Source organism: Aphelocoma coerulescens, chromosome 2 (genome assembly GCF_041296385.1).
Source record: "Aphelocoma coerulescens isolate FSJ_1873_10779 chromosome 2, UR_Acoe_1.0, whole genome shotgun sequence".
Lineage (NCBI taxonomy): Eukaryota > Metazoa > Chordata > Aves > Passeriformes > Corvidae > Aphelocoma > Aphelocoma coerulescens.
The window spans coordinates 77935033-77961462 of record NC_091015.1 but is presented as its reverse complement, the minus strand read 5'-3'; the positions used below and the strand labels follow the sequence as shown (position 1 = coordinate 77961462).

At 40.0% G+C, this 26430-nt stretch overlaps 2 protein-coding genes across 2 annotated transcripts in view; one reads left to right on the top strand and one right to left on the bottom strand.

The window, feature by feature from the left end:
- BMP6 (bone morphogenetic protein 6) overlaps positions 1-1409 on the top strand; it is an 88058-nt gene extending 86649 nt beyond the window's left edge. Inside the window, exon 7 of the mRNA XM_069008147.1 lies at positions 4-1409. Within this exon, the coding sequence (XP_068864248.1) occupies positions 4-153 (150 nt within the window). The 3' untranslated portion in view covers positions 154-1409. The remainder of the gene's footprint in view (positions 1-3) is intronic.
- On the bottom strand, positions 1357-25925 carry TXNDC5 (thioredoxin domain containing 5). Its single transcript, XM_069008145.1, has 10 exons — positions 25654-25925; positions 21032-21181; positions 18229-18334; positions 16856-16952; positions 14446-14561; positions 12281-12367; positions 9357-9500; positions 6444-6526; positions 3519-3648; positions 1357-2958 (listed from the first exon to the last, which is right to left on the bottom strand). The coding sequence occupies exons 1-10, from the start codon at positions 25875-25877 to the stop codon at positions 2836-2838; spliced, it is 1260 nt and encodes a 419-aa protein (XP_068864246.1). The 5' UTR covers positions 25878-25925; the 3' UTR covers positions 1357-2835.
- Positions 25926-26430: the final 505 nt, after the last annotated feature.

Below are 26430 nucleotides of genomic sequence, written 5' to 3'. Positions count from 1 at the left end.
CAGGTTCATCTTATGAATCCTGATTACGTTCCCAAACCATGCTGCGCACCTACCAAACTAAATGCCATATCTGTTCTTTACTTTGATGATAATTCTAATGTAATCTTGAAGAAATACAGGAATATGGTAGTAAGAGCTTGTGGATGTCACTGACAAACAGTCTTCACATGGACTCTGTGATGCTGCCATGACCTTGGATACAGCCCTCCCTGCTTTCATGACCTTGGGTAAAAAACCATGTGATGAATCACCCTTCAGAACACCATGTATGTGCCTTGTGGGAGGAAGGGGTGTGGGGACCACCCCCTGGGGTGCAAGCAAACTGCTAAGACTTCTTGCAGACTGACTCTACACCATGGTGGCTGCTCAGCTCAGCAGCAGCAAAATGCCCACACACTTTATTTGGCTGGGATGGTCTTAATCTCACAAAGCAGCTTGGCCTGTAGCAGGTGCTTGGACATGTGCTGCAGTTTTACCAGATGGGCACTCAACACCCAAAACAAGTGAGGTCTCTTTTTGGGGGTGGGGAGGGAAGATGAGAGGGAGAGGCAGAGAAGCTAAAGGACAGGGTGTTAGCACTTCAGACATGGAGTGTCCATCTCATGCAAGATCCTTTTGGCCAGAAGGACCAGTTACTGCACCTAGACTGTTAGATGTCAGGAGGAGACTGTCAGGACAGTAAGCATCTAAAATTGTGCCAAAGCAGATGTTTCAGTTCTCTTATGCTCCAAGCACCGTTTAACTCTGATCTTGCAAGCGTAAGATGGCTTGGCTGCACCATGTGTTAGAAACACCAAGAACTCAGACCCTGGCTGGTCTTCCCAGTTCACTGTCTGACTGAGCAATACAAATTTATACACTTGTCTTATGCAACTTCCTTCCACTCCCCACATGGAGCTGCCTCATCTACTACCACTTGCCCAGGAAGGAAGTCAGGACACTTCTACAGCTGTAATTTAGACGTAAAAGCTTAGGGGCCATTCATTCTCTAGCTGGACAGTTTGTTTACAGGAAGACAGAATGTCAACAACATTTGCAATCTTTCCCTTTCAACTCATGCAACTAACAAACTGGTATAAAGGATATGCGGTGTAGAGCCATGGTTTGTCTAGCAGAAGCTAATAACAAATTGTTTTGATCAATATTAAACTTGTATTAAATGCACTTACCTCTACTTGCATTTAAAAGGCTTCTTGTAAATACAAGCTATAATTTATTGCACTTGTCACTGTATATTCATTGTGCTGTATCATTTATAGAAAGACTGCTTTTTTAAAAAGTTTTTATTTAGAAAAAAATCTCAGTGTAAACAATTGTACCACTTTGATTTTATACAAGAAACTCATGAGATTGTGCTTCACTAGAAAGTTGTTAAAAATGTAATAAAGGCTTCCTGAAAGGCAGAAGTACACACGTTGATCCAATACACCTGCCAGTACAACATTTCTCTTTCACTGTGGCTTTTTCACCTTCTCACATTTTCTGATCAAACAGAATCAAAAGTTCTGGACAGACAGTGAAGTGAAGAACCAGGAGAAATTCACTGGTTTAAAAGTTCATTGATGTTTTGCCTTTTTTTTTTAATAAAAAAGAAAAGCAATCCAACTTACTCCATATGATGGACAAAACCCAGCATCTTGACAGATTAGTCAAATTAGCCTGTAGAAATCCTCATTCCATGAGTTTCTGTGCACATGAGACAGCAGAATTCAGTCCTTGGTTTGCTGTTGCCTTTGTATCGTGACAGTCTCTGCAATGTAAATTCTTTGGCTTTCAATTAAGTCTAACATGGAACATCTTATGCACCAAAGAATAGATTCATATTATAATCCAAGAGACCACAAAGGGTGTGGTCCTAGCATTCAAACTTATCAATGCTTACAGCTTGGAAAAACGTTAAGGCTCAAGAAGAAGGGGGAACTATTTGTCACTACTGTAGAAGAGCTGAATGGAAAAAAAAATATTAAACATTGTACTACTTGTTCTCTAGGTACTCTGACTAAGGAGCAGGTCAGCACAATGTCTGGATTCAGGCGGGGGTAGGAAACACGTGGTCAGCTCTGGAGTCTAACTGATCATTTACCATTAACAGAGCAGTTATAACAGCACCTATTTTTTCACTCTGGCTCTAGAGAAGTAGAGCATAGTTGTGCCTCTGGAGCTGGATGGCAGCAGCCTATGGAAATCCACCTGACACATATACACTATGGCATCAGTAACGTTCAGGCACATGTTACAGTGCCATCACTTTCATTATGGCTAGACCTCCCATGCTGAGAGGATTAACAGGAAACAACCAGCTCATGGTGGCCTGGTATCTTCCAAAGGTGTGTGTGTTTTCAACCTTTCAGCAGCTATATTAAGACAAATAGGGTTTAAGTACAGTTCTAGAGGCAAAAGTGACTCAACACAGCTGTAGCTTTTGCCTTTCTAGTAACGGTAAGTAGTTTGTAAGGATTACTTTTTAACCAGATCTAACCTGAAGACAAAAATATTCTACTGCTGCCCTTCAGTTGGTTTTCTTAACATATTTTGGTCTCAAAGGAAACCATTTACACTTCATTGCGGGAAGGCAGAAATGCAGTGCAACTACCAATGCTGAAAATACTCTTGATTTGCACAGTAACTACTTGTTAGCTTTCCTTCACACACAGAGAGCCATGTCTCTAACACACACACAAGGGGAAGATACCAAAGTTAAGTACATTCAATTTCCTAGAAACAAAGAAACAAAAAAAGCCCCACCCCCCAAATACACTATTTGAAAATTGGCAAAGATAGAAATCCCTCAGCTACTGTACAAAGACAGCCAGGGACAGAGCATCCAGACTTTTATTACAATTCATCCCTTGCCTGACGCAAGACAAAGCTATGCAGTGATTCAAGGTCTCTCGTTCCGTTGTGTTCACTGACTTTCTTTCCACCTCGGAAAAGCAGAAGTGTAGGATAACCACGTACCTTCAAAAGACACACGCAAAAGAAACTTGCTATTAATGCTCAAACTTGTATCCATCACTCATATTTACCTGATTCTGAAAAGCCATCAAACCCCTCTAGAACAATAAGCTATTTTAATTTAAAAAACCAAACCCACAGCAGAACTTTCATTGGCAGCCTGCAGTATCTGAAGATTTTTAAGAGAATGGGGTAATACATGTTCATCTAGGCTCTCAGAATGGCAGCTCCAGCTCTGTCTTCAGTTGTCTGCCTACCAGCTCTGAAAGACTTTTCTTTCTAGGAACTGAATTTAGCATTGGATACCACAAGACTGCCTGGTGCTTTCAGAGAGAGAGGTTTCCTAACGTAGGGACTTCTTCAGCTTTGTCCAGTAATGAGAATGACCAAGTCTGAACAAACAGTTCAGGAAAGAAACGGTGTCAGCAGGTGCCTCTTTTTGGCTAACACAGCTGTACTGCCACCAGGCACCTGGAGTGCAGCAGCCAGTTGGGCTGCATGCTGGAGCCTCCAACATTTGGTACACAATACTGTCCCCTTCATTTCAGAACTTTCACACTTACAGAAAATCTGTTGCAGACGTTACGTTCCACAGTGCAGTCTACTTCTGCTATTTTGACATCAGTCAAACCTGGAAATTGCTCTTTGGCAAGGTTCTCCCAGGTTGGAGCCAAGTTCTTACAGTGACCACACCTAGAAACAAAAGAGGGAGATTTGTTTAGCAGATACACTTTCCACTTTCTCTCTGCTGTCTTGCTGCAATTGCTGTAAGTTTAACTAGCTGCCTTTCCTATCCCCTAGTGATTTGGCCCTCCAACTCCCTTGAACTATTATGTCAGTAAATGAGCTAAGAAAACAAGTGATTTTATTTAAGTTAAGCACTGAAGTACTTTCTGGCCTTTGTTAGTCTTGCCTAGAATGGTACTCTAGATGTCGGTGCATTAACATTTTACCCCACAGAGGAATATGAAGCCAAATAAAGACAAGCACAGAAAATATTTAACTGGAAAAAAAGATGATCTCTTGGAAACAGAAATGCTTTTAGGAAGACACAGAATATCTGTAGTATGAATTAAGTTTTCAGGTAGCATATGCCAGTTATGGTAAAGTTACATAGCCCAAGTTTAGTTAGTTAAATGAGATTTTAATATCCCCATTAAATTTCTTCCAGTTCCTAATGGCCTCCTTGACCAATGCATAGTAAAGCATTTATTTTGTTTATATTTTGAACTTGGCTTAGCCAAGTTCCTAAAGTGAACTTCTTACTGCCTTCAAGAAGAATTCCCAAAGCACTTTAGAATTTAAAGCTGCACTGCTCATTCTGTTCTAAGCCAGCTGCACCTTAATTAGGTTATTAAAACAGACCCATAATTGCCTTGAGGCTGGATCAGGGCATTTACAAAAATAATGAAAGATGTCTCAGCAAAAGTTTTCTTAATGCAAGCCAATGTATATTTAAACCACCTTGTTAATACACAGTGACAGTATAAAAGCATTTCTGACCATGCACAAAAGCTACTAGAGCAGGATGATTTTGTACTTACAATGCAAGTTAACATTAATATTTATCCAAAACTAACTGAAAGACAGAACTAGATGGCAACATAATAGTGTTTGCTGAGCCCTACATAAGTTAATCCACTTGGAAGAGAATATGGTCATTTATATGCAGAGCACTAACAGGCAGTCACAAGCCTGACTTTCAGAGCTAAAACTAGGATACAAGCTACATAAATATAGGAAGCATTTTCCTAAATGGTGGCTTTCAGAGCATTGCAGCCAGGCAGCACACATTGGTTTAAGAATGCTACATCCTGAAACTGCTGTTTCTCAGCCTAACATCCAACACTGATCCTATCTGTGAGATCCAGCAGCATCCCATGAGAATCTCATGAGATGAGGACATGGTATTGTTAATGAAAACCAATCAAAAAGGGAGCATTTCTTGATCTTAAACTTTCCCAGAAAAAGTTGCTCCAGATGACGAACTAATAGATATGCCAACAAGCCCTGGGTTCAGAAATCACACTGGAAGCTGCTCTGAGCACAGGTGTGAACTAAGTTTCCCAGTCAGTTTTGCTGGTGGGGCAGAAGCAGCATAGGCACAGACTCAATCTAAGTCCCTCCCAGAGTACTACAGAGGGGATAAAGGCAGTGAGGAAAGAGCAGCAAACAATGAGGGGTCTGTGAGCTATGGGTAGGGTATTTCTTAACCCAGTAGTGGCAGATACTTGCTCACATCCAAAAGCAGATCTTTCAGATGGATGAGAGCATAGAAGTGCTTCTCAAGCAGCAAAGGGTGACAACACTGGAAATGCCTGCAGCACTGAGCTTACATGAAATGAAATGCTCCCAGGTAATTCTTGCCTGCAGTAAGAAACACATTTATGCCTACTGTCAAAATTAAACTGCAATATTTTGTTACGCCTGAGCACATCTAATATGGGTTGCATTCGCTTGTGTTGCTTTGTAATGGGGTCTTTTGTACCCCAAACAAAAGATCTTTTTATATTTTATATATTGTGTTAATGGAATGCTAGTGTTTAAATCAGAGATGTGTTATCTTTCACACAGTGAAATACAGCTTAATTTTAATCTGTCCCCTTACACTAGGCTTCCTTCTGTTGGCTAAGAGACCAGCAATGGATGAGCAAGATGGCATGCAAGTTTCATTAAATTCAGTGGAGGCACAAATAAGATTAATTCTATAAACCAGAGAGAGAACTGTGAAATTTTATTTTTCTCTCAGAAAGGGAATAGTAAGAAAAATGGGGAAATACTTGTTCTACAAGTTTGAAATACTGAGGTCTTAACCCAGCTGAGGTCCCAGGCTCTGTTGGATACAGCAGTAATGGCAGATGCCAGACATTATTTTCATTTCTCCCCCCAGTGCCTTCCATTGGGTGTCTACACCTACACCATCTACATTGGACACTTCTACCTTGGGTCACCCTAAGAACATCCTAAAATTGTCATTTGTGCAAATTAGTTTTTTGACAGTTATTTGAAGAGTAACAGGCAATTAATTATCCATAGCTCAACAGTCTGTATCAAAACTCTGGTGGCTTGAACGAATCTTTCAAGCGAGGCTGGTTGTGGCAGGAGAGGGCCCTGAGGCTAGCATGCTCTTTTTTCTCAGCACTGTGATATGATGATGTGCTCCCCTCACCTTACCCGAATGCAGGGATAGGAGCATGCTGAGCCTGCAAAGAAAGCTTCACCCTCCTTGTTACCCTAGCATTACCTGGAGGCTGACACGGTAAAGCTTCTACATCAGCCTTTCCACAAAGAGGCAGCTCAAGAGATCTAAATCAGACTGAGCTTTTTTTTGTGCTGCAACTCTTGCCAACACACACATTCTTCAGCTAATTCACAGTTTAGATCGAGGCAACAAATACAGTACTACAGCTCAAAGACCTACAGCAACTAATGCGCTCACAGCTTAGACCAGCAATAATCCTGAACAGCAGCAGCTGCAAACTTCTTACCATGGAGCATAGAATTTAATAAAGGTGATCCCCCTGGCAATGGTTGCATCAAAGTCTTTTTCAGAGAGAGAGAGCACTGCAGCCTGCTCCAGAAAAAAAGAAAACAAAAAAACGACAGAGAAAAAAATGTCAAACCTTTTTGTATATATAACAGCAGCCTACTGAGCTTTTACCTTCCTAAAAGGGAAACTGAAAATGGAAAAGATAATATTATTGGTAATATAAACAAGAGTAGCAGCAGCAGACCTGACTTTTACTTCTCAGCTACTTTCCTTCCCTAGAGAGATGCAGAGAAAAGCATATTTTACACTGAATCTCATCCATAACTGGAGAAACAAAGCTTTCCTGTTTTCAAAGGATTTGCCTGTATCCAGATTTTCAGTAATTGTAAAAAATCACCCCAATTTAATACACTGTGTTTCAAGGAACAGCCCTTAGAGGAGTTGGCTTCAAGCAGGTAATGGCCATCTGAGATTTTAATGAGGTATTCAAGGCACACAAGTGATGTCTCAACAGAGCTGTTCTCTCTGTTCTTTCTATCCCTGCCTTGCATGCACAGAAGAAAAACTGTCACCAGGAACACAGATTTGCCTGTCAAGAGGACATCACAACACCACACTTGCATGGGTGCCAGGAAGTGTTTCTACTCCTGATAATATCAGCAGCAAGGGAATGATGGGAGGATAGCACGTTGCTTATAGTCTCACATGAGAGCATGGAACTGAAATTTCATTTTTTGTGTGAGACCCTTAAGGGTGGGAGGGATTAAAAACAAATAACTCTCATGCCTCTAAAAGCTTCAAAATCAAATGAAAGCAAAACAAGATCACAACTGATAGTATTATAAATTCTATTTTAATCCCTGTAAGTTTTATGAAGCCAAAAGTAAATTTGAAAATCCAGATCATCCACTACCTTTAAACATTTCTGTAAATAGTTACTTCTCAGCCTAACATCCAACACTGATCCTATCTGTGAGATCCAGCAGCATCCCATGAGAATCTCATGAGATGAGGACTAAGTTGAACTGTTATTACCACTAAAAAATTATTTAAAATTTGAAATTATAATGTTATACTTTCTAATTATTAAATAATCAGAAATAATTAAGTGAAGGAAAAAGTAAGCAGTATGCTTCTATGCTTCTGAATTTCCTAAATGGATATCTAAAACTGATGTTCCAAACATAATATACAATCTAAGATACAAAATTTGAAAACTTGGTAAGTAACTTCCCCATGATTTGCACAGTAAAACAAATTTTAAGGATCTGTAGATTACTATCTGAATAGCAATGTGAACTATGTAACCACAAAAATAAATTTAATATCAGATATCTCAGTTTTAGCTTTGTGTCTCAAAAAAAGACATCTAATGCAATCACAATCTGAGCATGTGCTGGTCATGCTGCCTTAATCCACCTGGATCATTTTTTGAATGATTTTAGCCATGTCTGGCAGTAGAGAAGTCTCATGGACATAAAAGTACAGCTTTTGTAAAAGGGCTGGCAAGTACTTGGGCTATGTAAGACATGAGGGAATCCAAGTAGGGGCTCAACACTGGGACACAGATTTGCAGTGGGACCTCATTGCTTTTGCTGCCTGTGGTACCAGCTGTGGTCAACTCATGGCAAACAGTGTCAGTGTTTGCTGGCTATGGGGGCTGGCCCCTTGTTTCAAAATTCATGAAAACAGAGTCAAGGGGTCTGAAGATAAAAGTTGCAAGGACAAGTTGAATCCTACCCTATGTCTACTATTATTTCGCAAAAAAATCCCCCAACAATCCTTTCCTGCTTGTGTGTGTGCTGTTGAATGCAAGGCAGAAGTGGGAATTTGTGTCACATGTGGTTTGTGTTATTTCTATAAAAATAGAAAGACAACTAATTACTTTTGGCATTGTACTAACACCAGCTCATTGGGATCTTCCAAATATGAGGTCAATTAAAAAAATAAAAATTGAAGAGTATGAAATTGCAAATCTATGTGGTCTGTAATGTTTGGTAAGCCACTTTATGCAAGATGGGTAATGCTGCTGGAAAAGTCAGCTGGGAAAAGTAATATTCTCCTGTAAGAAGCTGCATACAAACTGTATTTGTATTCATAATCTTGATGCCTAATTACTTAAGTTCATTCTATATCACAAGGGAGTGTAAATCCCTGTCCCTTATTTTACAGGCAGAAAGTATGTTCTGCACATTTCATGAAAAATTGTGCTTGAAATCCATCCCTAACTTCTCAGCCCCACCAATTTTTCATTCATCTCCAAGAAAGATGGCAGATGAAAAGCCAAAGGGATTAGAAAAGCCAGAAAACTATATTACATGAACTACAACTGCACAAAGGTTATTCACACCAATTCCTTGGTAACACTTTAAAGCCTGTAGCTCCTACAACCAAGATTAAAATCAGTCTCCAAACCCCAAGGAGTTTTCTTGTCACAGGGCACATTACCCTACCATACTGGTACTGGTCTTCAGAATCTTTGTTCATTGTTTCTGCAGATAGATTTGTAATTACGTCCTGGATTTTTTTAGGGGCTTAGCAGTGTGCACCAGCCTCCTGGGTTCAAGTGATAATCTTGCAAAAAATGTTCATCTCTGTAGTGATGAAATATGCTATCATACAAACCCAGGTGCCAGCAGTTCCATGGGCCAGAAAGACCACATTTATGCCTGTATCTAAACAATTTATAGCAACCATAAAATAGGAATCAGATTTTTTTTCCTTCTCCAATTCATCAGGTTAATAAAAGTATCTCCATTAATGACTAAAAAAATAACCAGGAAAGTATTTGGTACCGTTTACATCCAGAAACTGTCAAGCTATCAGAGAGAGAAAAACACATGTAAGACTCAGACAGACTGCTAAAACAGTCTGAACACTTTACACTGCTGCAGAGCACAGGAGCACTTACCTCAGCATGGGTGGGCTCTGCAGGTGGTGGCTGTGAGGCCTCAGCAGGTTTGTCTGCTGGTGGCTCTTTCCCATAGCTCTGTAGTTGGGAATCCACATATTCTTTTAAGGAATCGAAGTCCCTCTTCCCTTTGTACTGGTCACCCTACAATTATCAAATAGTTTGTGCAACCTTCTATGTGCAGTTAATGTAGCAAATAAATAATTACCAGCAAAACATAAGATTGCCAAGTGTAAGCATAGTAATAATAAATATGATTATCTAGTTCTTAAACTTATCTATGACATTCCATTCACTCCACGTCTTCAGCTTTTGCCATAGATTCTTCAGTAAGCAAAGGGAACTATCTAAAATTTCCTTGAAATAAAAGGTATTTTAGAAACATAGAAGCAAATTTTTGAAATTTTTCCACTTTCACCTTCTTGTCTCACCCTAGTCAGCTTTTTCAAAGTTTTATTTTTTGAACCTATAGCTACTACAAGGAAAAATAAAATACCCAGTGTGGTTGGGTGTGGTCTCTGTTACCTGTGAGCTCTACACAATGCTTTGACAAGGCTGAAAACCTTAACTTGCATGTCACTGGACTACACAGTCATTCCTCTGGCCTACACACTTGCCACAAATCCTTGGAAAACCCAAATAAGTAAGGCAGTGTACTCTGGGCACCTAAGTTCACTTCGGAGCAAGAGACTACAGCAGCCTGCAGTGGGGCAGACATTTCCAATGGCACTACTCTCACAAAAGTCTAATCCTATCCTATTTTTTGACCTGTACATAAAGCTGTCAGCCAGCCAGATCTTTGAGGTCACAGTTTGCCTTGGATGCTCCCCCATATTTCAGGTACTTTCACAAATCTAGAGAACAAGACAATCATGAGATTGTCAGAACAAGAAATTGGAGCAGTTGTGAGCAGCTTCTAGCCTCAAATCCACTGTCGGCCCTCTCCAAACTGGCTCTTGCATGATTGCCCTCAGGGCTGTCTGTGAAAACTAGCACTAATTCTTCTGTTCAGAAGAGAGATCATATCTTTGAGGCATTATATATCCATTGTAGACAGAATTCTTGAGATGTGGTCCCATGTGGTGTGTGTGGGCTGCAAAATATATCTCCTCTTGCAGATGAGGAAGCCTCTTTAAGAAACAACATACAATCTTCCATACATTGGAAGGAAGAACAGACATCTCTTCAACTTTCCTTTATCACTGGAACTCTTTCTACACATTTCTCTTCTTTTGTAACTGATAATGTTACCTGTAACTATTGCCCCTTTCCTGGCACTGGGTGTCAGTCACTAAGGAGCAAGAAGCCTGTACCTGTTCGTTTGTATCCATGTCAACAGGGCAGGGTCAGCACCCACTGGTTCCTCCCAGGGTATCTGCTGCGTGTCACCAACAGCAGTGGTGTGATGCCAGACTTCAGTTATGACAAAGGGGATGAAGGTATTACAGGCAAGGCTGGATGACTGAAGCAGTTCACCTCCTTCTCCTTACTCATCAGTATCATAGCTGCCAGCAAGATTTTCAGGAATTTCTGGGCCAGATTACTGGAAAATTGTTGAGATTGTTTTGTGCTTTTTTCAAATATGTTGTATCAGCCCATGGAGGAAGATGGGACTGTGGTGGCGGTATTCCACCAAGGAATGCCACACTGCCAGTGGAGAAAGAGAGTTTGATGTCATCTGAAATATATTGTTCAGATTAATGGCCAAGGTTCAGCTTTACCAAATACAACAGCAGTCACTCTTTTTCTTTCACTGCACTCTCGATTCAAGTGACTCCAAGGAAGTCCAACTTCAACTATTACAAAGTTTAAATAGAAGTTTAATTAACGGGAAACCTCTCGCCTTGGACATAGCACCATGCTTGATTTGAGCACTCCTTCAGCTTCCAGTTGTGCTTCTGATGTGTCCCTTGAGAGGTCACAAGACTGCATACTTATGTGAATCTGGCTGGGATTCAAAAATGCAGGGGCTGCTTCATTTCAATTCCCTAGAGTGTCTGATCTTATAGGGATGCTTATACCAAACCTCGCATGCATTGATATGTACTTAGGGCCAGTTTCTCTTTAGAATGCCAGAAAATTGCCACAAGCAGTGGCCACTAAACTGTACTGAGTAGCAAAAGTTAACATTGCTGATACTGTAAATGTTCAAAAAGGAATGCAAGATGAATGGGAGAAAACCCCCTCTTCCTTCCTCCCTGCCCAGAACTTAGCAGGTAAGAGCTAAAAGTGTAGTCCTGGGTTCTCTTGCAGGCCTGTTTTTAATACCCATTGAATTTATTTAACTAATCTTGAAATTGTGAAACATAGTATAAATAACACTACAATTTATAAGATGTTTATTTACTGCTGTTCATGTATGTGGTATTTATAAATATTTTATCTCCCCATAATTTCAGAATATTTTAGTTCTCTGAATTGCTGCAAGGAAAAATGTCAACTGGGCCCACAAGATTCTCACTCGCAGTGTCATGTGAAATGTTCAGGTTTATATAAGAAGGAAAATTTGCATCTCTAGATATCACTCAGCAGATGGGCACCACTTAGAGACGAGAACCTTCTGATACACATTGTGAAAATTATATACCTTATTATTATTTCTATTTCAGTTATGTTTTTGTGTTCCATAGGAACATATGATAAAGTAAACCCAGAATTCTCTCACACAGCAACCTAACTGGAGATACTGCTTACAGGTTTATGAACATTATACCAGTTGTTTGCAAAATACAGCAAAAATCATTAACTTGTATCTGTGGACAAAGTCTACCTCTTCTAGTACCCAAATGAAGCTCCAATATCTTTTCTCTCACAAGCAGAGTTTTGTATATGTCCACTTGATTTTTTTTTTCCAGAATGTAAGCATAGTCCAAATATTATTCAGAGAAAAATGTTGCAATCTTTTGCTGAAGTGTCAGACTCACCTTTTCACCGTTCCTAAACCAGAGGAGTGTGGGATAACCACGAACTTGGGTTTCAGAGCAGACTTCATAATGCTGGGTACAGTCGACCTACATTTTGGGAATAAAACCCCAAACTATTCAATGCCTAAAATAAACCTACAACAAGCATCACAGCCTTCCTTGTTTAAAAGCTCAGAAAAATACAGGAACAAGCAATACAAGGCTTGGCAAAACTCAGTACCAAGTACTGTCTTGAGAATGATTATGTCTGCCTTCCAAACAGTGGTTTGGTTGTATAATTGGGAGGCTCTGCGTGTATTTGATTTATTTTTTTCTTTTTAAGGAGGGATCGGGGAGGGAGGTATGGCTAGAAGGAAGGAGTAGCAGTTACAAAGAACAATGGAGAACATAATTAAATACTTCAATTAAAAAGCACTTGGTATTCTCAGCTAATAAAATCAGTGCTCAATGGACAATGAGACACAAAACACTAATGTGAGAGAGCTTTAAAGTGAAGACATACTGGCTCACGCATTTTTTAAGACTACTCTTTAAAGATTTCAGAAGACATGTCAACAGCTAGCAAGTTAACTGTATTCCAAGGGAAGCTCCAAGTGCATAGCAACATTCAATTCTAGTATGTCACAAACCAGTCTGTAAAGTTACTAGTTCATAAGCTTTTCGCTGAAGATCAATCCTAAAGATTAAACAGTGTTAAGACACTATTCCCCCAGATTAGATGAAAGTCATAGTTCAACCTTCTTAGGAACAGTTGTGTTTCCTGTTTACTTACAGACTTAAAATCTTAGCCAAGACATGCTTCAAGAGATGTTTCACAAGCTATATAGTTACACAAAATTGTCTAGGCATCAAGACCACTCTTAGTGGTGGTATTAAATAGCAACTCTCAGTAATATGATCTGCAAACACCACAGCCAACTGATTAAAACAGAAATTTTGGAAATTTATTATTCTCTGGGTACCAGAGAATGGTAACTTCAGAAAGATACTTAAGCAATGTTTTCATAAGACAGCAAACAAGGGTATCAAAAAGTACAGAAAGCTTCAAAGGAGAAATAGCTTCTGACATTTTATTCTCAGAGGGAATCTATATCCACCAGGTCTGAAAATATATATATGTGCATCTTCTCTGAAGTTCAACTGTACTTATATATATATATATATATATATATATATGTATGTATATGTATGTCTCCTATAAAGTTCAACTGTGCTGACCTGCGCTGTGCACGTGCAGCATACCTGAATTAACACATTTTCAAAAGCATTAAAAAAAAAAAATGAAGAAGTCAAGCTCATCCCTCCTACTACAGCTGAAAGTGCTGTGAGGGCAGAGGCAGGGGAGACAGCACAGGGAGAGTCCCATGCAGTATTTCAGATCACTGGAACCACTGTAAAAGTTTAGGGATGTGGAAGTTGAGCCCGGTCCGATTTCCACTGTTGGCAGATACAGAGGGATTCCCATCATGAGCCACCTGGACTTAGGTATGGGTCAGCAAATAAAGCCAGTAACTGCAATTGCCAGACCACCTCCATACCTCTGCACAGAAGTCACTCCACGTACAAGTAACAAGCTCCCATGGTAAATACACCACAGAACCTGGTTATCAACCCTAAGGAAAATAGTAAAGCAGGACAAGATATCAATTTTTAAGATGTAAGACCCCCTGAAACCTTTTAAAAAGTTTTATGGGGAAAAAGAGGAAAACAAAAAAGAAATAATTCCTCATAAATACCCAGTAGGGCTAAATCTTGCTAAGGAATGCAATGCTGCAAAGAACAAATTAAAAGTCGCTTTCCCACTCAAAATAAATACTGAAGTCTATCAAGTTCTGACAAAGCAGATACATAATAAAAAACAAGTCTCAAAATATTACTCCCTGCATCTGAAGTATTAGACTTATTCCCAACTCTCTGAAGTGCAAAGAGGCAGCTGGGTTTGCAACGAGGCTTTGCTTAAAATGGGGGAGTCCTGTTAACCGCGGATGTGTGAGAAAAAAAAATGACCATCTCAAAATTAAAATACAAAGTATGACTATAAAAGGATTTAAGAGGTGACAACCAAAACAATTGTTAGTTGCAAATCATAGCACAAAAGGCATGATTCTTGGCTGAAACATATGTTGATACAAACCACATTTTCAGACTAAGAGTGCTTCACCTACCTTACCAATCTTGACAGTTTCTGAATGCTCAAAGGCTTGAGCCAGCTGTTCCCAGGTTGGGGCCAAAGCCTTGCAGTGACCACACCAAGGGGCAAAAAACTTGATGAAGTGATTACCTTTTAAATAAAAAAAGAAAAAAAATATTTAGTTCCTTTGGAATGAACTTGGCTGCAATTAAAGCCGAGGTACTAATCTCAGGCTGCAAATTTATCATGGTATTTCCTGAGTTAAAGATAGGAAACACTGTGAATCAAAGGCCAGGACAAAATACTTCAGCAATTAGGTTTTCAATACTGTATGCAGTCCCACAGCATTGCCAAATTTCCTGAAAATCCAAACAGCTTCACAATCTCAAGCCAACAAGTGAGGTATTAAAATTGATATTTTTAACCCAGCCATTTACCTTAGTGTTAAACTCAACCGTGTCAATCAGCTGCCCTGTTACAGAGTAGAAAGAACTACCAAGGAATATGTTGATAACAGCATAAATTAAAGTATTAAAGTTCAACTTGATGCAATGGTGTTTCCTAAGAAATGCTTAAGTCCATGAATTACCTAAAAATTGTTGTTCAGTTTTCCATTCTCCTTTTTCTGCCCTGCTCTTTGAATTTTCATGTTGACTACTCTTAGTAGATGTTTGTGGTATTTTATGCAGAAGAGAGTCTCTGTGCTATCTCCTACTAATGTTTAGTTTAAAAGTGTATTATTGATTGCAAAGTACCAGAATATGCAATTTCTTTCAACTAAGAGTAATTAATTCAAATTGCTGTACATTTTTGCACACATCAAGGCAAGGCTCTTTTAAATGAAATAAAAATGAACTTAATTAAAACAAGGAAAAAAAATCAAAATTATTTGCAGGAAACACGAGCAACTGGAGAAAAGCTCTTTTTAAACGAATTACTCATAATCCTTTGAAGACTGTTTTGGGGCTGGTATTATTTGAATTCATTTCTAGTTTGAGGGCTTGTCCACAGCGGAAGGTCAGAGGCAAGGCAGCACAAAATAACTAGGAAACAAACTGCAATAATAGTGTACTCTAACTTAACTGGTCTGCATGTGGAAGATTTTCAAACTGATTGAGATGCTCTGTGTTGGTCAAGTAGATAGCAAAATTAAATTTCCCACAAGTTAATAAGAATATCTAGTCAAAATCAGCAATTCTTTACCATGTACATTGACATACTCTCCTCAATAGAAAACAATATCATTTATTTTTTTCCCAGAGCAGCAAAAAGGTAGAAGGAGGCTATTTAAGAACAGAAGTCAACCTTGCTGGTGTAACTGTTAAACTTCATGTTAAATTCAAGCACTGAACTTCTTGTAATTGGAGTCAAGAGAGGACAAGAGATTTACAGATGATCATAAACCTGCTTAACCATCACAAATGGCCAGGAGAATGTCTCCTTCATGAAGGCCAATGGATACATAATAAAAATATTAAAATATCTGCAATGCACTGAACTTTACAGTCTGAGAAGGTAGTTAAGTTGACAGATGCTTAGCATCTCCCTGATGGCTTCGAGGAAAATTTATTAAGAATTTTGATTGAATTCCACGTTAAGCCAGACATGCTGGGAAATTTTAAGTTAGCTGCACAAAATGCTGTTTTACACATGAAAATATTTCTAATCAGCTAATGGTTACTTTAAAAAGTTCTAGTTCTACCTTCCTAGTGATATCAAATGGGAAAATATTTAATTTAATCCAGCCTTTCCTTTTTGGATAACAGATGGAGAAAGTAGGATCCTCTGTTGTCATGCCAGCCCAAAGTTTGTATTCTAAGATTTTGCTCATTGTCTAAAAACTGTTATGTGAGGGGTAAAATTTCCCATATTAGGTATCCCTCCTGGCATTAATTTTAAATCTTCCAGACAAAATATTTTTTAAAATAGCCAAAGAGACAAAGTGTTTTGCCCACATTAAATTCTGAAGGAAGGAAGCTAAACAATATCAAATAAAGGGCCAGACTGGAGTGGGATGGGGGCTGGAAGGAGGAAGAGGGTGGATTATACTTATCCAGAATAACAGCCTGGGAGGAAGAACAAGCCAGCACCTAGGGAAGGAGGAAACGGGACTTGCAAAAACACAAAGCATCAAGGCTGTGACTGAGCAAGAAACTCATGAAAAGAGACAGTTCAGTCGAACAAGCCCCACTAGCCTCTTCCCTGGGGTTAGCAGCCATAATTTTACTGCCTTCTGAGTGCTCTGCTTAAGCTTTCTCGTAGTCTGCAAGATGTAATTTAACCAGAGCATTTTTACATAGTTTGAAGTTTCATCCTCTTTCACTAGGTATTACTGGAAAATAAAAGTGGGAAGGAGGTACCCTGAAAATTAACATTTCTGGTGCAGACTTCCCACTACTAATGTCTCTGTAAACAAGTTTCTCTTCTTTGGAAAAAACAGTTACCTTCTGCTATGTGCATCTTGAAATTGTCTGCTGAGAGTTCATACATTCCCTGCTTAGGTTCAGGGGCTTTTGGTGGTTCCACATCAGATCCTGGGTCCTATTCACGAGAAAAATTAACTTTTATTTCTCTTCTACAGCAAATACACAACAGTTGTTTCCTGCATCACACCATTCTGTGATAGTGCCATAGACTCTGAAATTTTAAATTCCTACAGCAATGTCCTTATTTAGCCTGATTTAGGTACCTAATGTGTCCTAAAAAACAACTACTTGATAGCAAAAGGTGAAAAGGATTGCCACATAAAAGAGAGCTAGCAGAGTCTGTGGAATACCAGTCATTCACTGCACTGTAGTACGGTCACTGAGCACAGTAATTGCTGTAGCATTCATTGCATCACCATATATTAACACGCTTAAACTATATAACAGTTCCTCCAGAGCATCACACATCAGCCACAACTGCCATCACACCCGTTTCAGTGGTCTCTGGGCTATTTAAAAATAGTGCAAAAGCTATTTTCTGCTCCCCTAATGCCAGAAGAAATGCTGTCTAACTAATGGCTCCATGAAAACAATGGAAATAGAGCAAACACTTCAAATCTATAACTTGCAAGAAACTCATGAGCATTTCAGCAAAAGCAAGTGAATACTTTCTACACTCTAACCCTAGAGCTAAAAAGAATTTTTTAGGAACCTCAAAGTGCCTTTCTTAAAATAGTTTAGCATTTCATTTTAGTTATTAAAAACACCACGTTTGTTTAATCACATTCTAACTGTGGTTCAGCAACCACTAAAGCCTTCTCTTGATTAGAAACAGTAATCACAAATTTAATTTTAGGCAAGGCTTGGCTTCCGTATGTGAATGCTGCCCCTAAACTTAAGGATTTCCTTAGTGATGGTATTAGCTTATCTTACTTACCTGATCATTTTAAAACTTCTTTAGGCCACAACATTATCAGAAAGTAACTGAGTTAAAGATGGCATCCATGTTTTAAGAGGTAATTAAGCCCAACACAAATGCAATTTATAACGTATTAGAGCTAAATTGCTTTTCTTATTCTAGAAACATTATGACCTACAGGTGTCAAGTGAAATGACAGCAAGGACTGTGTCTTAAAATGTCAAAAGTATAAGCATTAAAACTGCATTACATACTGCAGTTTTAAATGTAGGAAGCAGAGAGCAGGTCACAGGATGACAGTTTTAATTACTACTCTGACTTACATGTAAGCTGTTTCAGATTGATACTGCAACCTGACTTTTATCCTCAGGAGCAGATCTCCTCCTGGAAATTGAAACCTAACTTAAAGAAATGATAGATAAGTAAGCCTGCAGAAAAGAGTATTTCATTTTCTTATTTCCTTTTCACTTACAGATGGTTCCTCATTTAGTTTCTCCAACATCCAGTTTTCCAGTGCCTGGAAGTCCCTAGGGCCTTGGTATTTCAGAGGTTCTTGTCCTGGTTTAAGCAACTTTAGCCTAAAGGGTCAAAATGTAGAGAAGAATGAGGCAAAAATTTTCACACAGGAAACATTCTCAGGAAGATAATGTGCTTTGCTAATCCATGGCAATGCAGCTCAGGCTGCAGTAAGAGATCTCTTGACTGTTAACATCAGCATCAGGCATCCCTTTCAATTGAAGTGTCATGGCCGGAGCTTAGGACCCTTTTTCATTCCCATGTAAGCTTTAAGGAGATTTTAAAAAGAGAAAAAAAGAAATACCAAGTTAAAAACCAGCATGGTGTAATATTACTTTGATCAATAAGAAAGAGCAAATTAAAAATTGCAGCATTCAGTTCTATGAATCCTAATTCAGTTTGTCAAAGAGCATCAATTTTGTTTTGTTCACCTCTCTCCATCACCAAAGGAAAAATATCTAATGCTTATTTTCCCAGGAATTTCTTTCTCACCTTTTGTTTCCTGACTGCTCTCATAGTGTAGGGCTTTTCATGTGGTATTAAACTGATTAAAAACACACTGAGACAAGTCAATAGGACAAGAAGTTAAGTGACTTCTTGTAGGCATTCAGACTTCGTGATTGTAATGTTTAATAATTGCTATCAAAACTTTTCCATGAACTACCTAAAGCTTCTACTAATAAATTTTAAGTTAAAATTGGAAGTATATTTGATAAAGGTGTAATGCTGAATTCTGACCTAGTCTTATTTTTTAAAGCAAATCAGAGTTTCAATTACAACTGTCACCTAGCCCTCAGTTCCCCTTGCCCAGCTGTCATTTTGTACTGCTTCTTTTGTTTCTTGAAATGTTTTTCTCTCTCTTGTTCCACAGTTGGAAAAAATTAACATACGAAAGTGTTGAAAAAACACACAATGCAAGTCCATTCAAAAGAGATAGGAGCTCCCACTGTCATTTCTGTTCAAGGTATTCTTGAATGTTCCTTGTGATTATAGAAAGTCAAAATAATAAGGAAGCAACAAAAATGAAAAAGAAGAACATCTAAAGCAAACTTGCTGGCAATACTTTTGAAAAGTAACAAAAAAAATTCAGGTAACACCTTAAAAAAAGCTACCTGCACCTTTGTTTTCTGCAAACAAGTAAGTTTTGTCTAGTTCAGTTGAGACTATTTATTTTGCAGCACCAAACAATCCTGAGACAACTGTACTAAGAAGTGCAAGGACCTGCTCAGCCACTTTTTCTCTGAGGGGATGAAAAGGGGATGCAGCCTTTCCTTTGACAGGTGTTTGGAAAAGCAGTGTAGGGATCAGCACATCCTGGACTTGAGACTGAGGAAGCTGTGAAATTTCCCTTGCTGGAGGTTTTTAGAAAAAAGCTATTTCAAAACTGATTCAGACAGGAAGAGAGATAATACCATGAATTCCCCTTCACTGCTGTATTTCTATACCTAGCAGATGACTGCCTTATTATTTTTACCTTTCAAATAGATAAAAGCAAGCAGTAACTATTCCTATATATTCAATGACCTTAAAGAGGAGGGAAGGAAAAAACCCTCCAGCAATTACACATCCATTGATTTTTTTCCTATTCAAAAATCTCTGCCACTCTATTTTAAGAGGAACAGCACCACAATACAATCTATGCAAATATGCAATGACAACCAGTGCTCACTTGAAGATATGAAAGCAGAACTGTAATATTAATTTTTTCTTGGTATTTGTAGTGGAACTAAGACATGCACTGTCCTTAAGGACAATTCCTATCTCAACAAGGACTATGGTATTTATAACTCTAAACTTCTACTCAGTCACACTCATCTGCATCCAAGTGGGTGCAGCCAGGAGCGAAGGAAAAGTTCAGGCTGTTGCTGGGGTTGGCAAAAGCACCAGACAAAGTGAGCAAAAGGAAGGAAACTGAAAAATACAGGCTGTGGAAGGGCTACGGATGATTACAATCTCCACTTATCCCCACTCAGATGAGTAAAGCAGTTGAAAGGATCCCATCCATATTTGCAAGAAGATTTAAAGATGACACAAGTGAAAAATAAATTATTTTGCTCCTTTTCTGCAGTTTAAAAGGGAACACATATCTAACCCAAAGGCACTGATCTCTCATACATACTCTAGACCATGTTCTGCCTACCAAAGTTGAGGTAGTAAGACTAGTAAGACACACATCCTTGATAACAGCGTAAACATAACCTTAAAATACTAGATCAGTATAAACGAATTTAGCTAGAAAAAAGTCCACACAGTATCACCACCACTAGGCTAAGTGATACTATTAATTTATTGCTTTATGAACACTAAGTTCACTAAGAATCTAAGAGATCACCTATAATACAAATATGAAGGGTGCAGTGTACTGCCAAACTTGTGGCAAGTTATTTTTTAAAGTACTGTTAGTAGAAACCAGCTCTGTCATGCATACCACAGCTGCACAATGTACTGTTGCTTCAGAAAGAGATACTCCCAGAGAAAAGAACAGGAAAGTTCTGGACTTTAGTTAAACACAGCCACCTTCCAAGACATGAAACAGCTTCTTTAAAAAAAAAAAAAAAAAAAAAAAAAAGCATAGGAGTACTATGTATCTCATGGTACTTGGCAACATGGTAAAAAGGCTTAAAATTAAGATAGCAGGTCCAAAGGGCTACAAAGAAACCCAGCAAAAATATAGCTTAGAAGTTAGCTTCAAGAAATTGGCAGAGGACCATGGAAAACTAAAAAAAGAAAAATAGGAGCAGACTTCTTTCTGTACTTACGTAGGGTATCCTCGCACGCCAAATTCAGAGCACAGTGGAACATCTACAGTACAATCCACTTTAACAACATAGACCTGTGGGTTTTCCATGTTGTTGTATTTATCTCCCAAATCATTCCAAGTTGGCTGGAGGCGCTGACAATGTCCACACCTGTGACAGAAGGAACAAGATATTGTTTAATAGCTGCTCACACTTAGAGAGGAAGGAGCCCATGGAAAAGTCACATGCAGAATGGTGATTTTGATAAATTTAAACAAATTTTTAAATCAAAAGTTAAATCAGTTAAATCAGAAATCTTCCATACTCAAGCACTGTTACACTAAACAACAGCAAATGCTATTAAGAACTGTAGCATGCTGCAAACACATCTCATGTAAAAATCACCAGGATTTGAGAACCTCTCGCTACTCTCCTTTTACATTAAAAATCCTATTAATACCCCCCAAACTTAGTGAGGCTGTTAATCAAAGCACTGTCAGTCTTCCAGCTTTCTAGAAAAATCCTGCAAGGTTGTCCAGCTTTCTTTCTTTACATTCTAATATTTCAACCCCCCTGTTTTTTTAGCAGTAGGTAAGAAGATAATAGTTTCTAGCCTCTTTGTAATGCCTCTTGAACTTCTGTGCTTCACAGGAATTGTAACACACAAGCCAAGAAACATCACAACTGATTTCTGAATATGGCTTCCCAAAATCTTGATGACCCTTATCAAGACTGGGTCCCTTCCAACTCAGAATATTCCATGATTCTGTGAAAATCCTCCCATCCTGTGCTCTGGCCCAGCAACACACCATCAATCCTTTATATCTGCATACACACAGAAGACTGGCTTCACACAGTTGCTACAACAGCACCTCCCCAGAAACAGAAAATGGCTATTATTCTTCTCACTGTTACCTAGTCTTTCAAGTCATTATAGCAATACTCTATTCCTCAAAGTATGAGGAAAAGTTTTAAGGAATGGATTTTAATTTCTCTTTAACAGCTGCTTTTTCCAACCCTCCAAGACATCTAAAAATACAAAGTTGGATTAACAGAAAACATTCGCAGACTGACAGTACAAAAGCACTTATTGCTTGGCATGACCTAGAACACCTGCGTTGTAAGTAACCAATTAAATCACCATTAGGACTTTGGAGAACTTTGCTCTGACTTAAAACAGTTTCACTCATACAAATTATTTTGAGTACACTTGTAGAAAAGTTGCATGGATTCACACCTTTCTAGGTATCCTGATATCATTAAGAAAAAAAAAAAAACAAAGCAAAACAAAACACCTTGAGATTTACTTTAAGATAAAGAATGTTTTCTGATCTTAATAAAGTCCTGTTACAGTAAGGCATAGTGGGTCACACATGTCACCCACATTCATGTGGGTGAATACAACCTCCCATGTGATCTAATTCTGAATTGTCCTGGTGAAGGGATACAAGGTGTTATTATTAAAATCAATTATTCCCTTAATATTTAACTTCTGACTGAAGTCCCCCCATAGTCAACTCCTTCACAGAGCTTGAATTAAGAGGAGGATTTTAGATACCCTGGTCCCTTCCCCTAGTGGATGTGAAACACCAAATGAGTACTGGCTGGTGTTATAGAACAGAGCATGGAAAACTAGGTAAGGGAATCTCAATTAATTAACCTCCTGTCTTTTAAGCACAACAGAGCTGCCTTGTCCCTACTTAACACTGTGATCTCTGCTATACACACCCTTTCCCTTCCTTCTTTGGATTATGGAAGCTAAAACTGACAATAAAGCAGGAAAAATGTTCCTATCTGAATCAGTAATTGACTAGTTAGCCATTCCTAGTTTGAAAAAAAAATCAGTATTATATAGAAGGAAATGAAAGACAGTCCCCAAAACACTTTTTCTGAAGTTTCCAAGGAAATATATATAAAACCAAGGAGGTCAAAACCAAAGAGAGCAAGACCATGCAACATCACACACTTCCCTCAGCCCCATGTACGTACACAGTCCTTCACTGCTGCTACTCTACAACACATTGGGGGGGGCTGGAGGAGCTTCTGGGGACACTGGAAACCTGGGTGTCCACCATGATGTCCATGATGCTCTTTCATCCCTACATGGGCTAGAAAGTTGTAAGCATCCACAACCTCCATTTACAAACACAGATGAAGATCCAAAAGAGACTAACACAGACATTTCTGGGGGCCATCAGTAGAGCTTGAGCTCTGCAGCCAGTAAGGGCATCTCCACAGCAAGATACAGCTCAAATCCTTATCCAGTTAAGAACACAGACACGTATAATGGTATAAGCAGCACAGGCCCAGTCTTGCTCTGGACAGAAGAATTCAACTGAAGTAAAATCCAGTCAATAGCGTTCAATTCAACAACAATGAACTCTGGTGATCAATTGTGCTGCAGCTCAGTGGACTTGCTGGAGGTTTACCGAGAAAGAACATATGTTGAAAAGATCTGTAAGAGTCAAAACAACATCGTGAAACTACTCAGTTGAGATTCCTTCCAGCTAAGGAACCAGGGGAACCTCACTCCCCTCTAGAAATGCAACTGGCATGGTGAACAACTTAAGAATACTTTGTGCCACCAAGAGAGTAACCTGCTCACTCTTCTGTCCCCAGGTGTACCTACCAAGTGGGAGAGCCTTCTGAACAAAAGTCTTATGACATCTGATGACAAATGACTTGGAATGCTCTCTTCTTGGAGTATCCTGACATATTTGAAACAAATCTAGGACCTCATGGGATACCACCACTGTTTCCATGCAAGGCCCTCAGCAACATTTGTTTCAAGAATCTGGAAGAGAAGGGTGGTGTTGGCTCTAACCCAACTCTTACTGGTAGGATTGATGATGCAACATTAGCAGTATCCACATAAATCTGAAAGACAATCCCAGCTCAGCATTGGGCTGTTTGCTGTTTGCCTTGGAACTACAGAGAAGAGCCTGTGAGAAGCACTAGGAGATTAGCACATCACCTCAGAACAGGGCAAGAGGCTCTAAGATGCCCCCTGATCCCACTGACAATAAAACTACTGGTGTGTATAAGCACCTCTCTCAGGCACTTGGATGTTCCCTTTGTTCTGCTCTTCCCTTGGACCTGAAACCTGGCCCTGTTACTGCCTGTCAGGGACCAGACATCCAGACAAAGGGCCCTGAAGCCAAGACCCAGAGATCTGGAGATTTACTAAGGGTGAGAACATCCAGAGAAGCTGCAACAAATCTGGTAAACTATACAGCTCCCTCACACTTAAGTTGGGCAGAGATCCTCAGCTCTCCCAAGGGCACAGTGTGATCCAAGTCTGCAAGGCCAACACTCCCTTTGATCCGTACTGAGGATGTGCAGCATATCCTGGATTCTGCAACAGTCCTTTTGGCACAGGGTCTCCTACAAACAGTCTCAGGATAAAAGAAAGCTTATCTGTTTTTAGGGATGCCTGTGAAACAGTCAAAGTGTGGACAGACACAGATATCATCACCTGAGTACAGAAAAGAACAGAAGCATTCCTGCTCTGCACAGGCATTTCTTAGGCCTTACTGCACTCTCAGGCAAAAGTCCTTCACCAGCAAGTCAGGCGTCCTCCACTTTCGTGATCTTCAGAGAACAAAGGCATCTGCTCTTTCAAGCTTTTACTTAACATTTTCACATGGCATAAATAAGTCAATGTTAATAACAAAAAAAGTTTTCAAAGGAAATCGTTTCCTGCTATGGATTTCAAAGACTCTCATATACCTAAACGGCACCATGTAGCAACGGATAACTTTGCATCAAAACATAACTTTTGCACATTGTTCCCTTAACTTTATTTTATCTAGATTAAGGAAAACTTGGGAGAAAAAAAAAAAAAAAAGGAAAAAAGAAACCTAACAACCCTAACAATAGAACTCCCAATAACGTTTACTGGATACCAGTAAGTTAAAAAAGCATAGGGGAAGAAGCAAAGAAAAAAGAATATGAACAACCATGAGAAAGACACAGAGATGAGAAGTACTGTCGTCTTGACTAGGAATACCCAGTAAAGCACTGTTCCCTCATTTGTCTCAATCACTCTCGTCCCAAACGTGCCAGTCCAGGACAAAAGCCCGGTAGGTCTCTTGCAAACCTGAGAATTCTCCAGCTCTCCTACGGACACCTGTGGCCTCAGGGACACAGCACTATAGTTAATACAGAAAAATTTACCCTTAAATTTCATGATTGCAAAGAGAACATAAATTCTGCAATGAAAGCATCTGCGAGCTTGGACTGGGGGGGACATGGTAAGTAAGTGACGGTGGCCAAGCCGCAGCTGCTCTCGGTCTCTTTGCGGCACGCCGGAGCGACTCCCCCCGCAGCCCCAGCCGGGGGCGGCTTCGGGCGCCGATGGGTTGGACCTGATGATCTCAGAGGTCTTTTCCAACCTAACTGAGCCCGTGGCTCTGTGACGGGGGTGGCCGGTGCGGCCGCCGAGGCCCGGGCCAGGCACGCGCGGGGCTCCCGCTCCCCGTCCCAGCCCTTCCCGGCCCCCGCGGCCCCCACCGGGGCTGCCCTTCCCCGCCGCCCCCCCGCCGGCCCGGCCCGGCCCCGCCGCCTCCCGCCGCCACGTCAACGGGGAAGAGGCGGGCGGAGGGCGCGGGCCGGGCCGGGCCGGGCCGCGCTCGGGTACCCACCACGGGGCGAAGAACATGACGAAGTGCGGAGCGGCGGCGGCGCCGTGCCGCAGCATCTCCGCGCTGTAGAGGTGCCGCCCGTGCGGGTCCCCCGCCGCCGCCGCCGCGCCCGGCTCCGGCTCCAGCTCCGGCTCGGCCCGCGCCGGGCGGCCGCAGAGCACGGGGCCGAGCACAGCCAGGGCCAGGACGCGCCACCACGCCGGGCCGCAGCGGAACGGAGCCATGGCAGCGCCGGAGAGCGAGCGGGCAAAGCCCCGGGCGGCCGCTGCCGCCTCCGCCCCGCCCCGCTCCGCCCGCGGCCCCCGCCCCCGCCCGCCTCCCTCCCCGCACCCCCGCACGCACACCCGGACCCTCCTTTCTGGAAATATACCATTCTCTAAAAGTGTTGTTTATACAGCATGCAACATCTATTTTTTAAAATGCTATTTATTAATTAGATTGCTCTATACATGTAGATTAAAATTTAAAATAATTGCAGATTTTATATTTTTTTTAATATACAAACACACTAATTTCTGAAAATTCTTTATTTTATGAAAGCATTAGTATATTATTTAAATACAATATAATATCTATTTTTATATTATATTTTGGTTAGATTGATCTATAAATAGATATTAAATTTTTAAAAAATAATAACAAATGCAACATCTTTTTGTACACATTCACACTCATTTCTGATAATAATTTTATAAAGGCCTTAAAATATTATTTCTATAACACATAATATTTGTTTTATACAGATCTGTTTTTTACATATTGATTATATTGATCTAG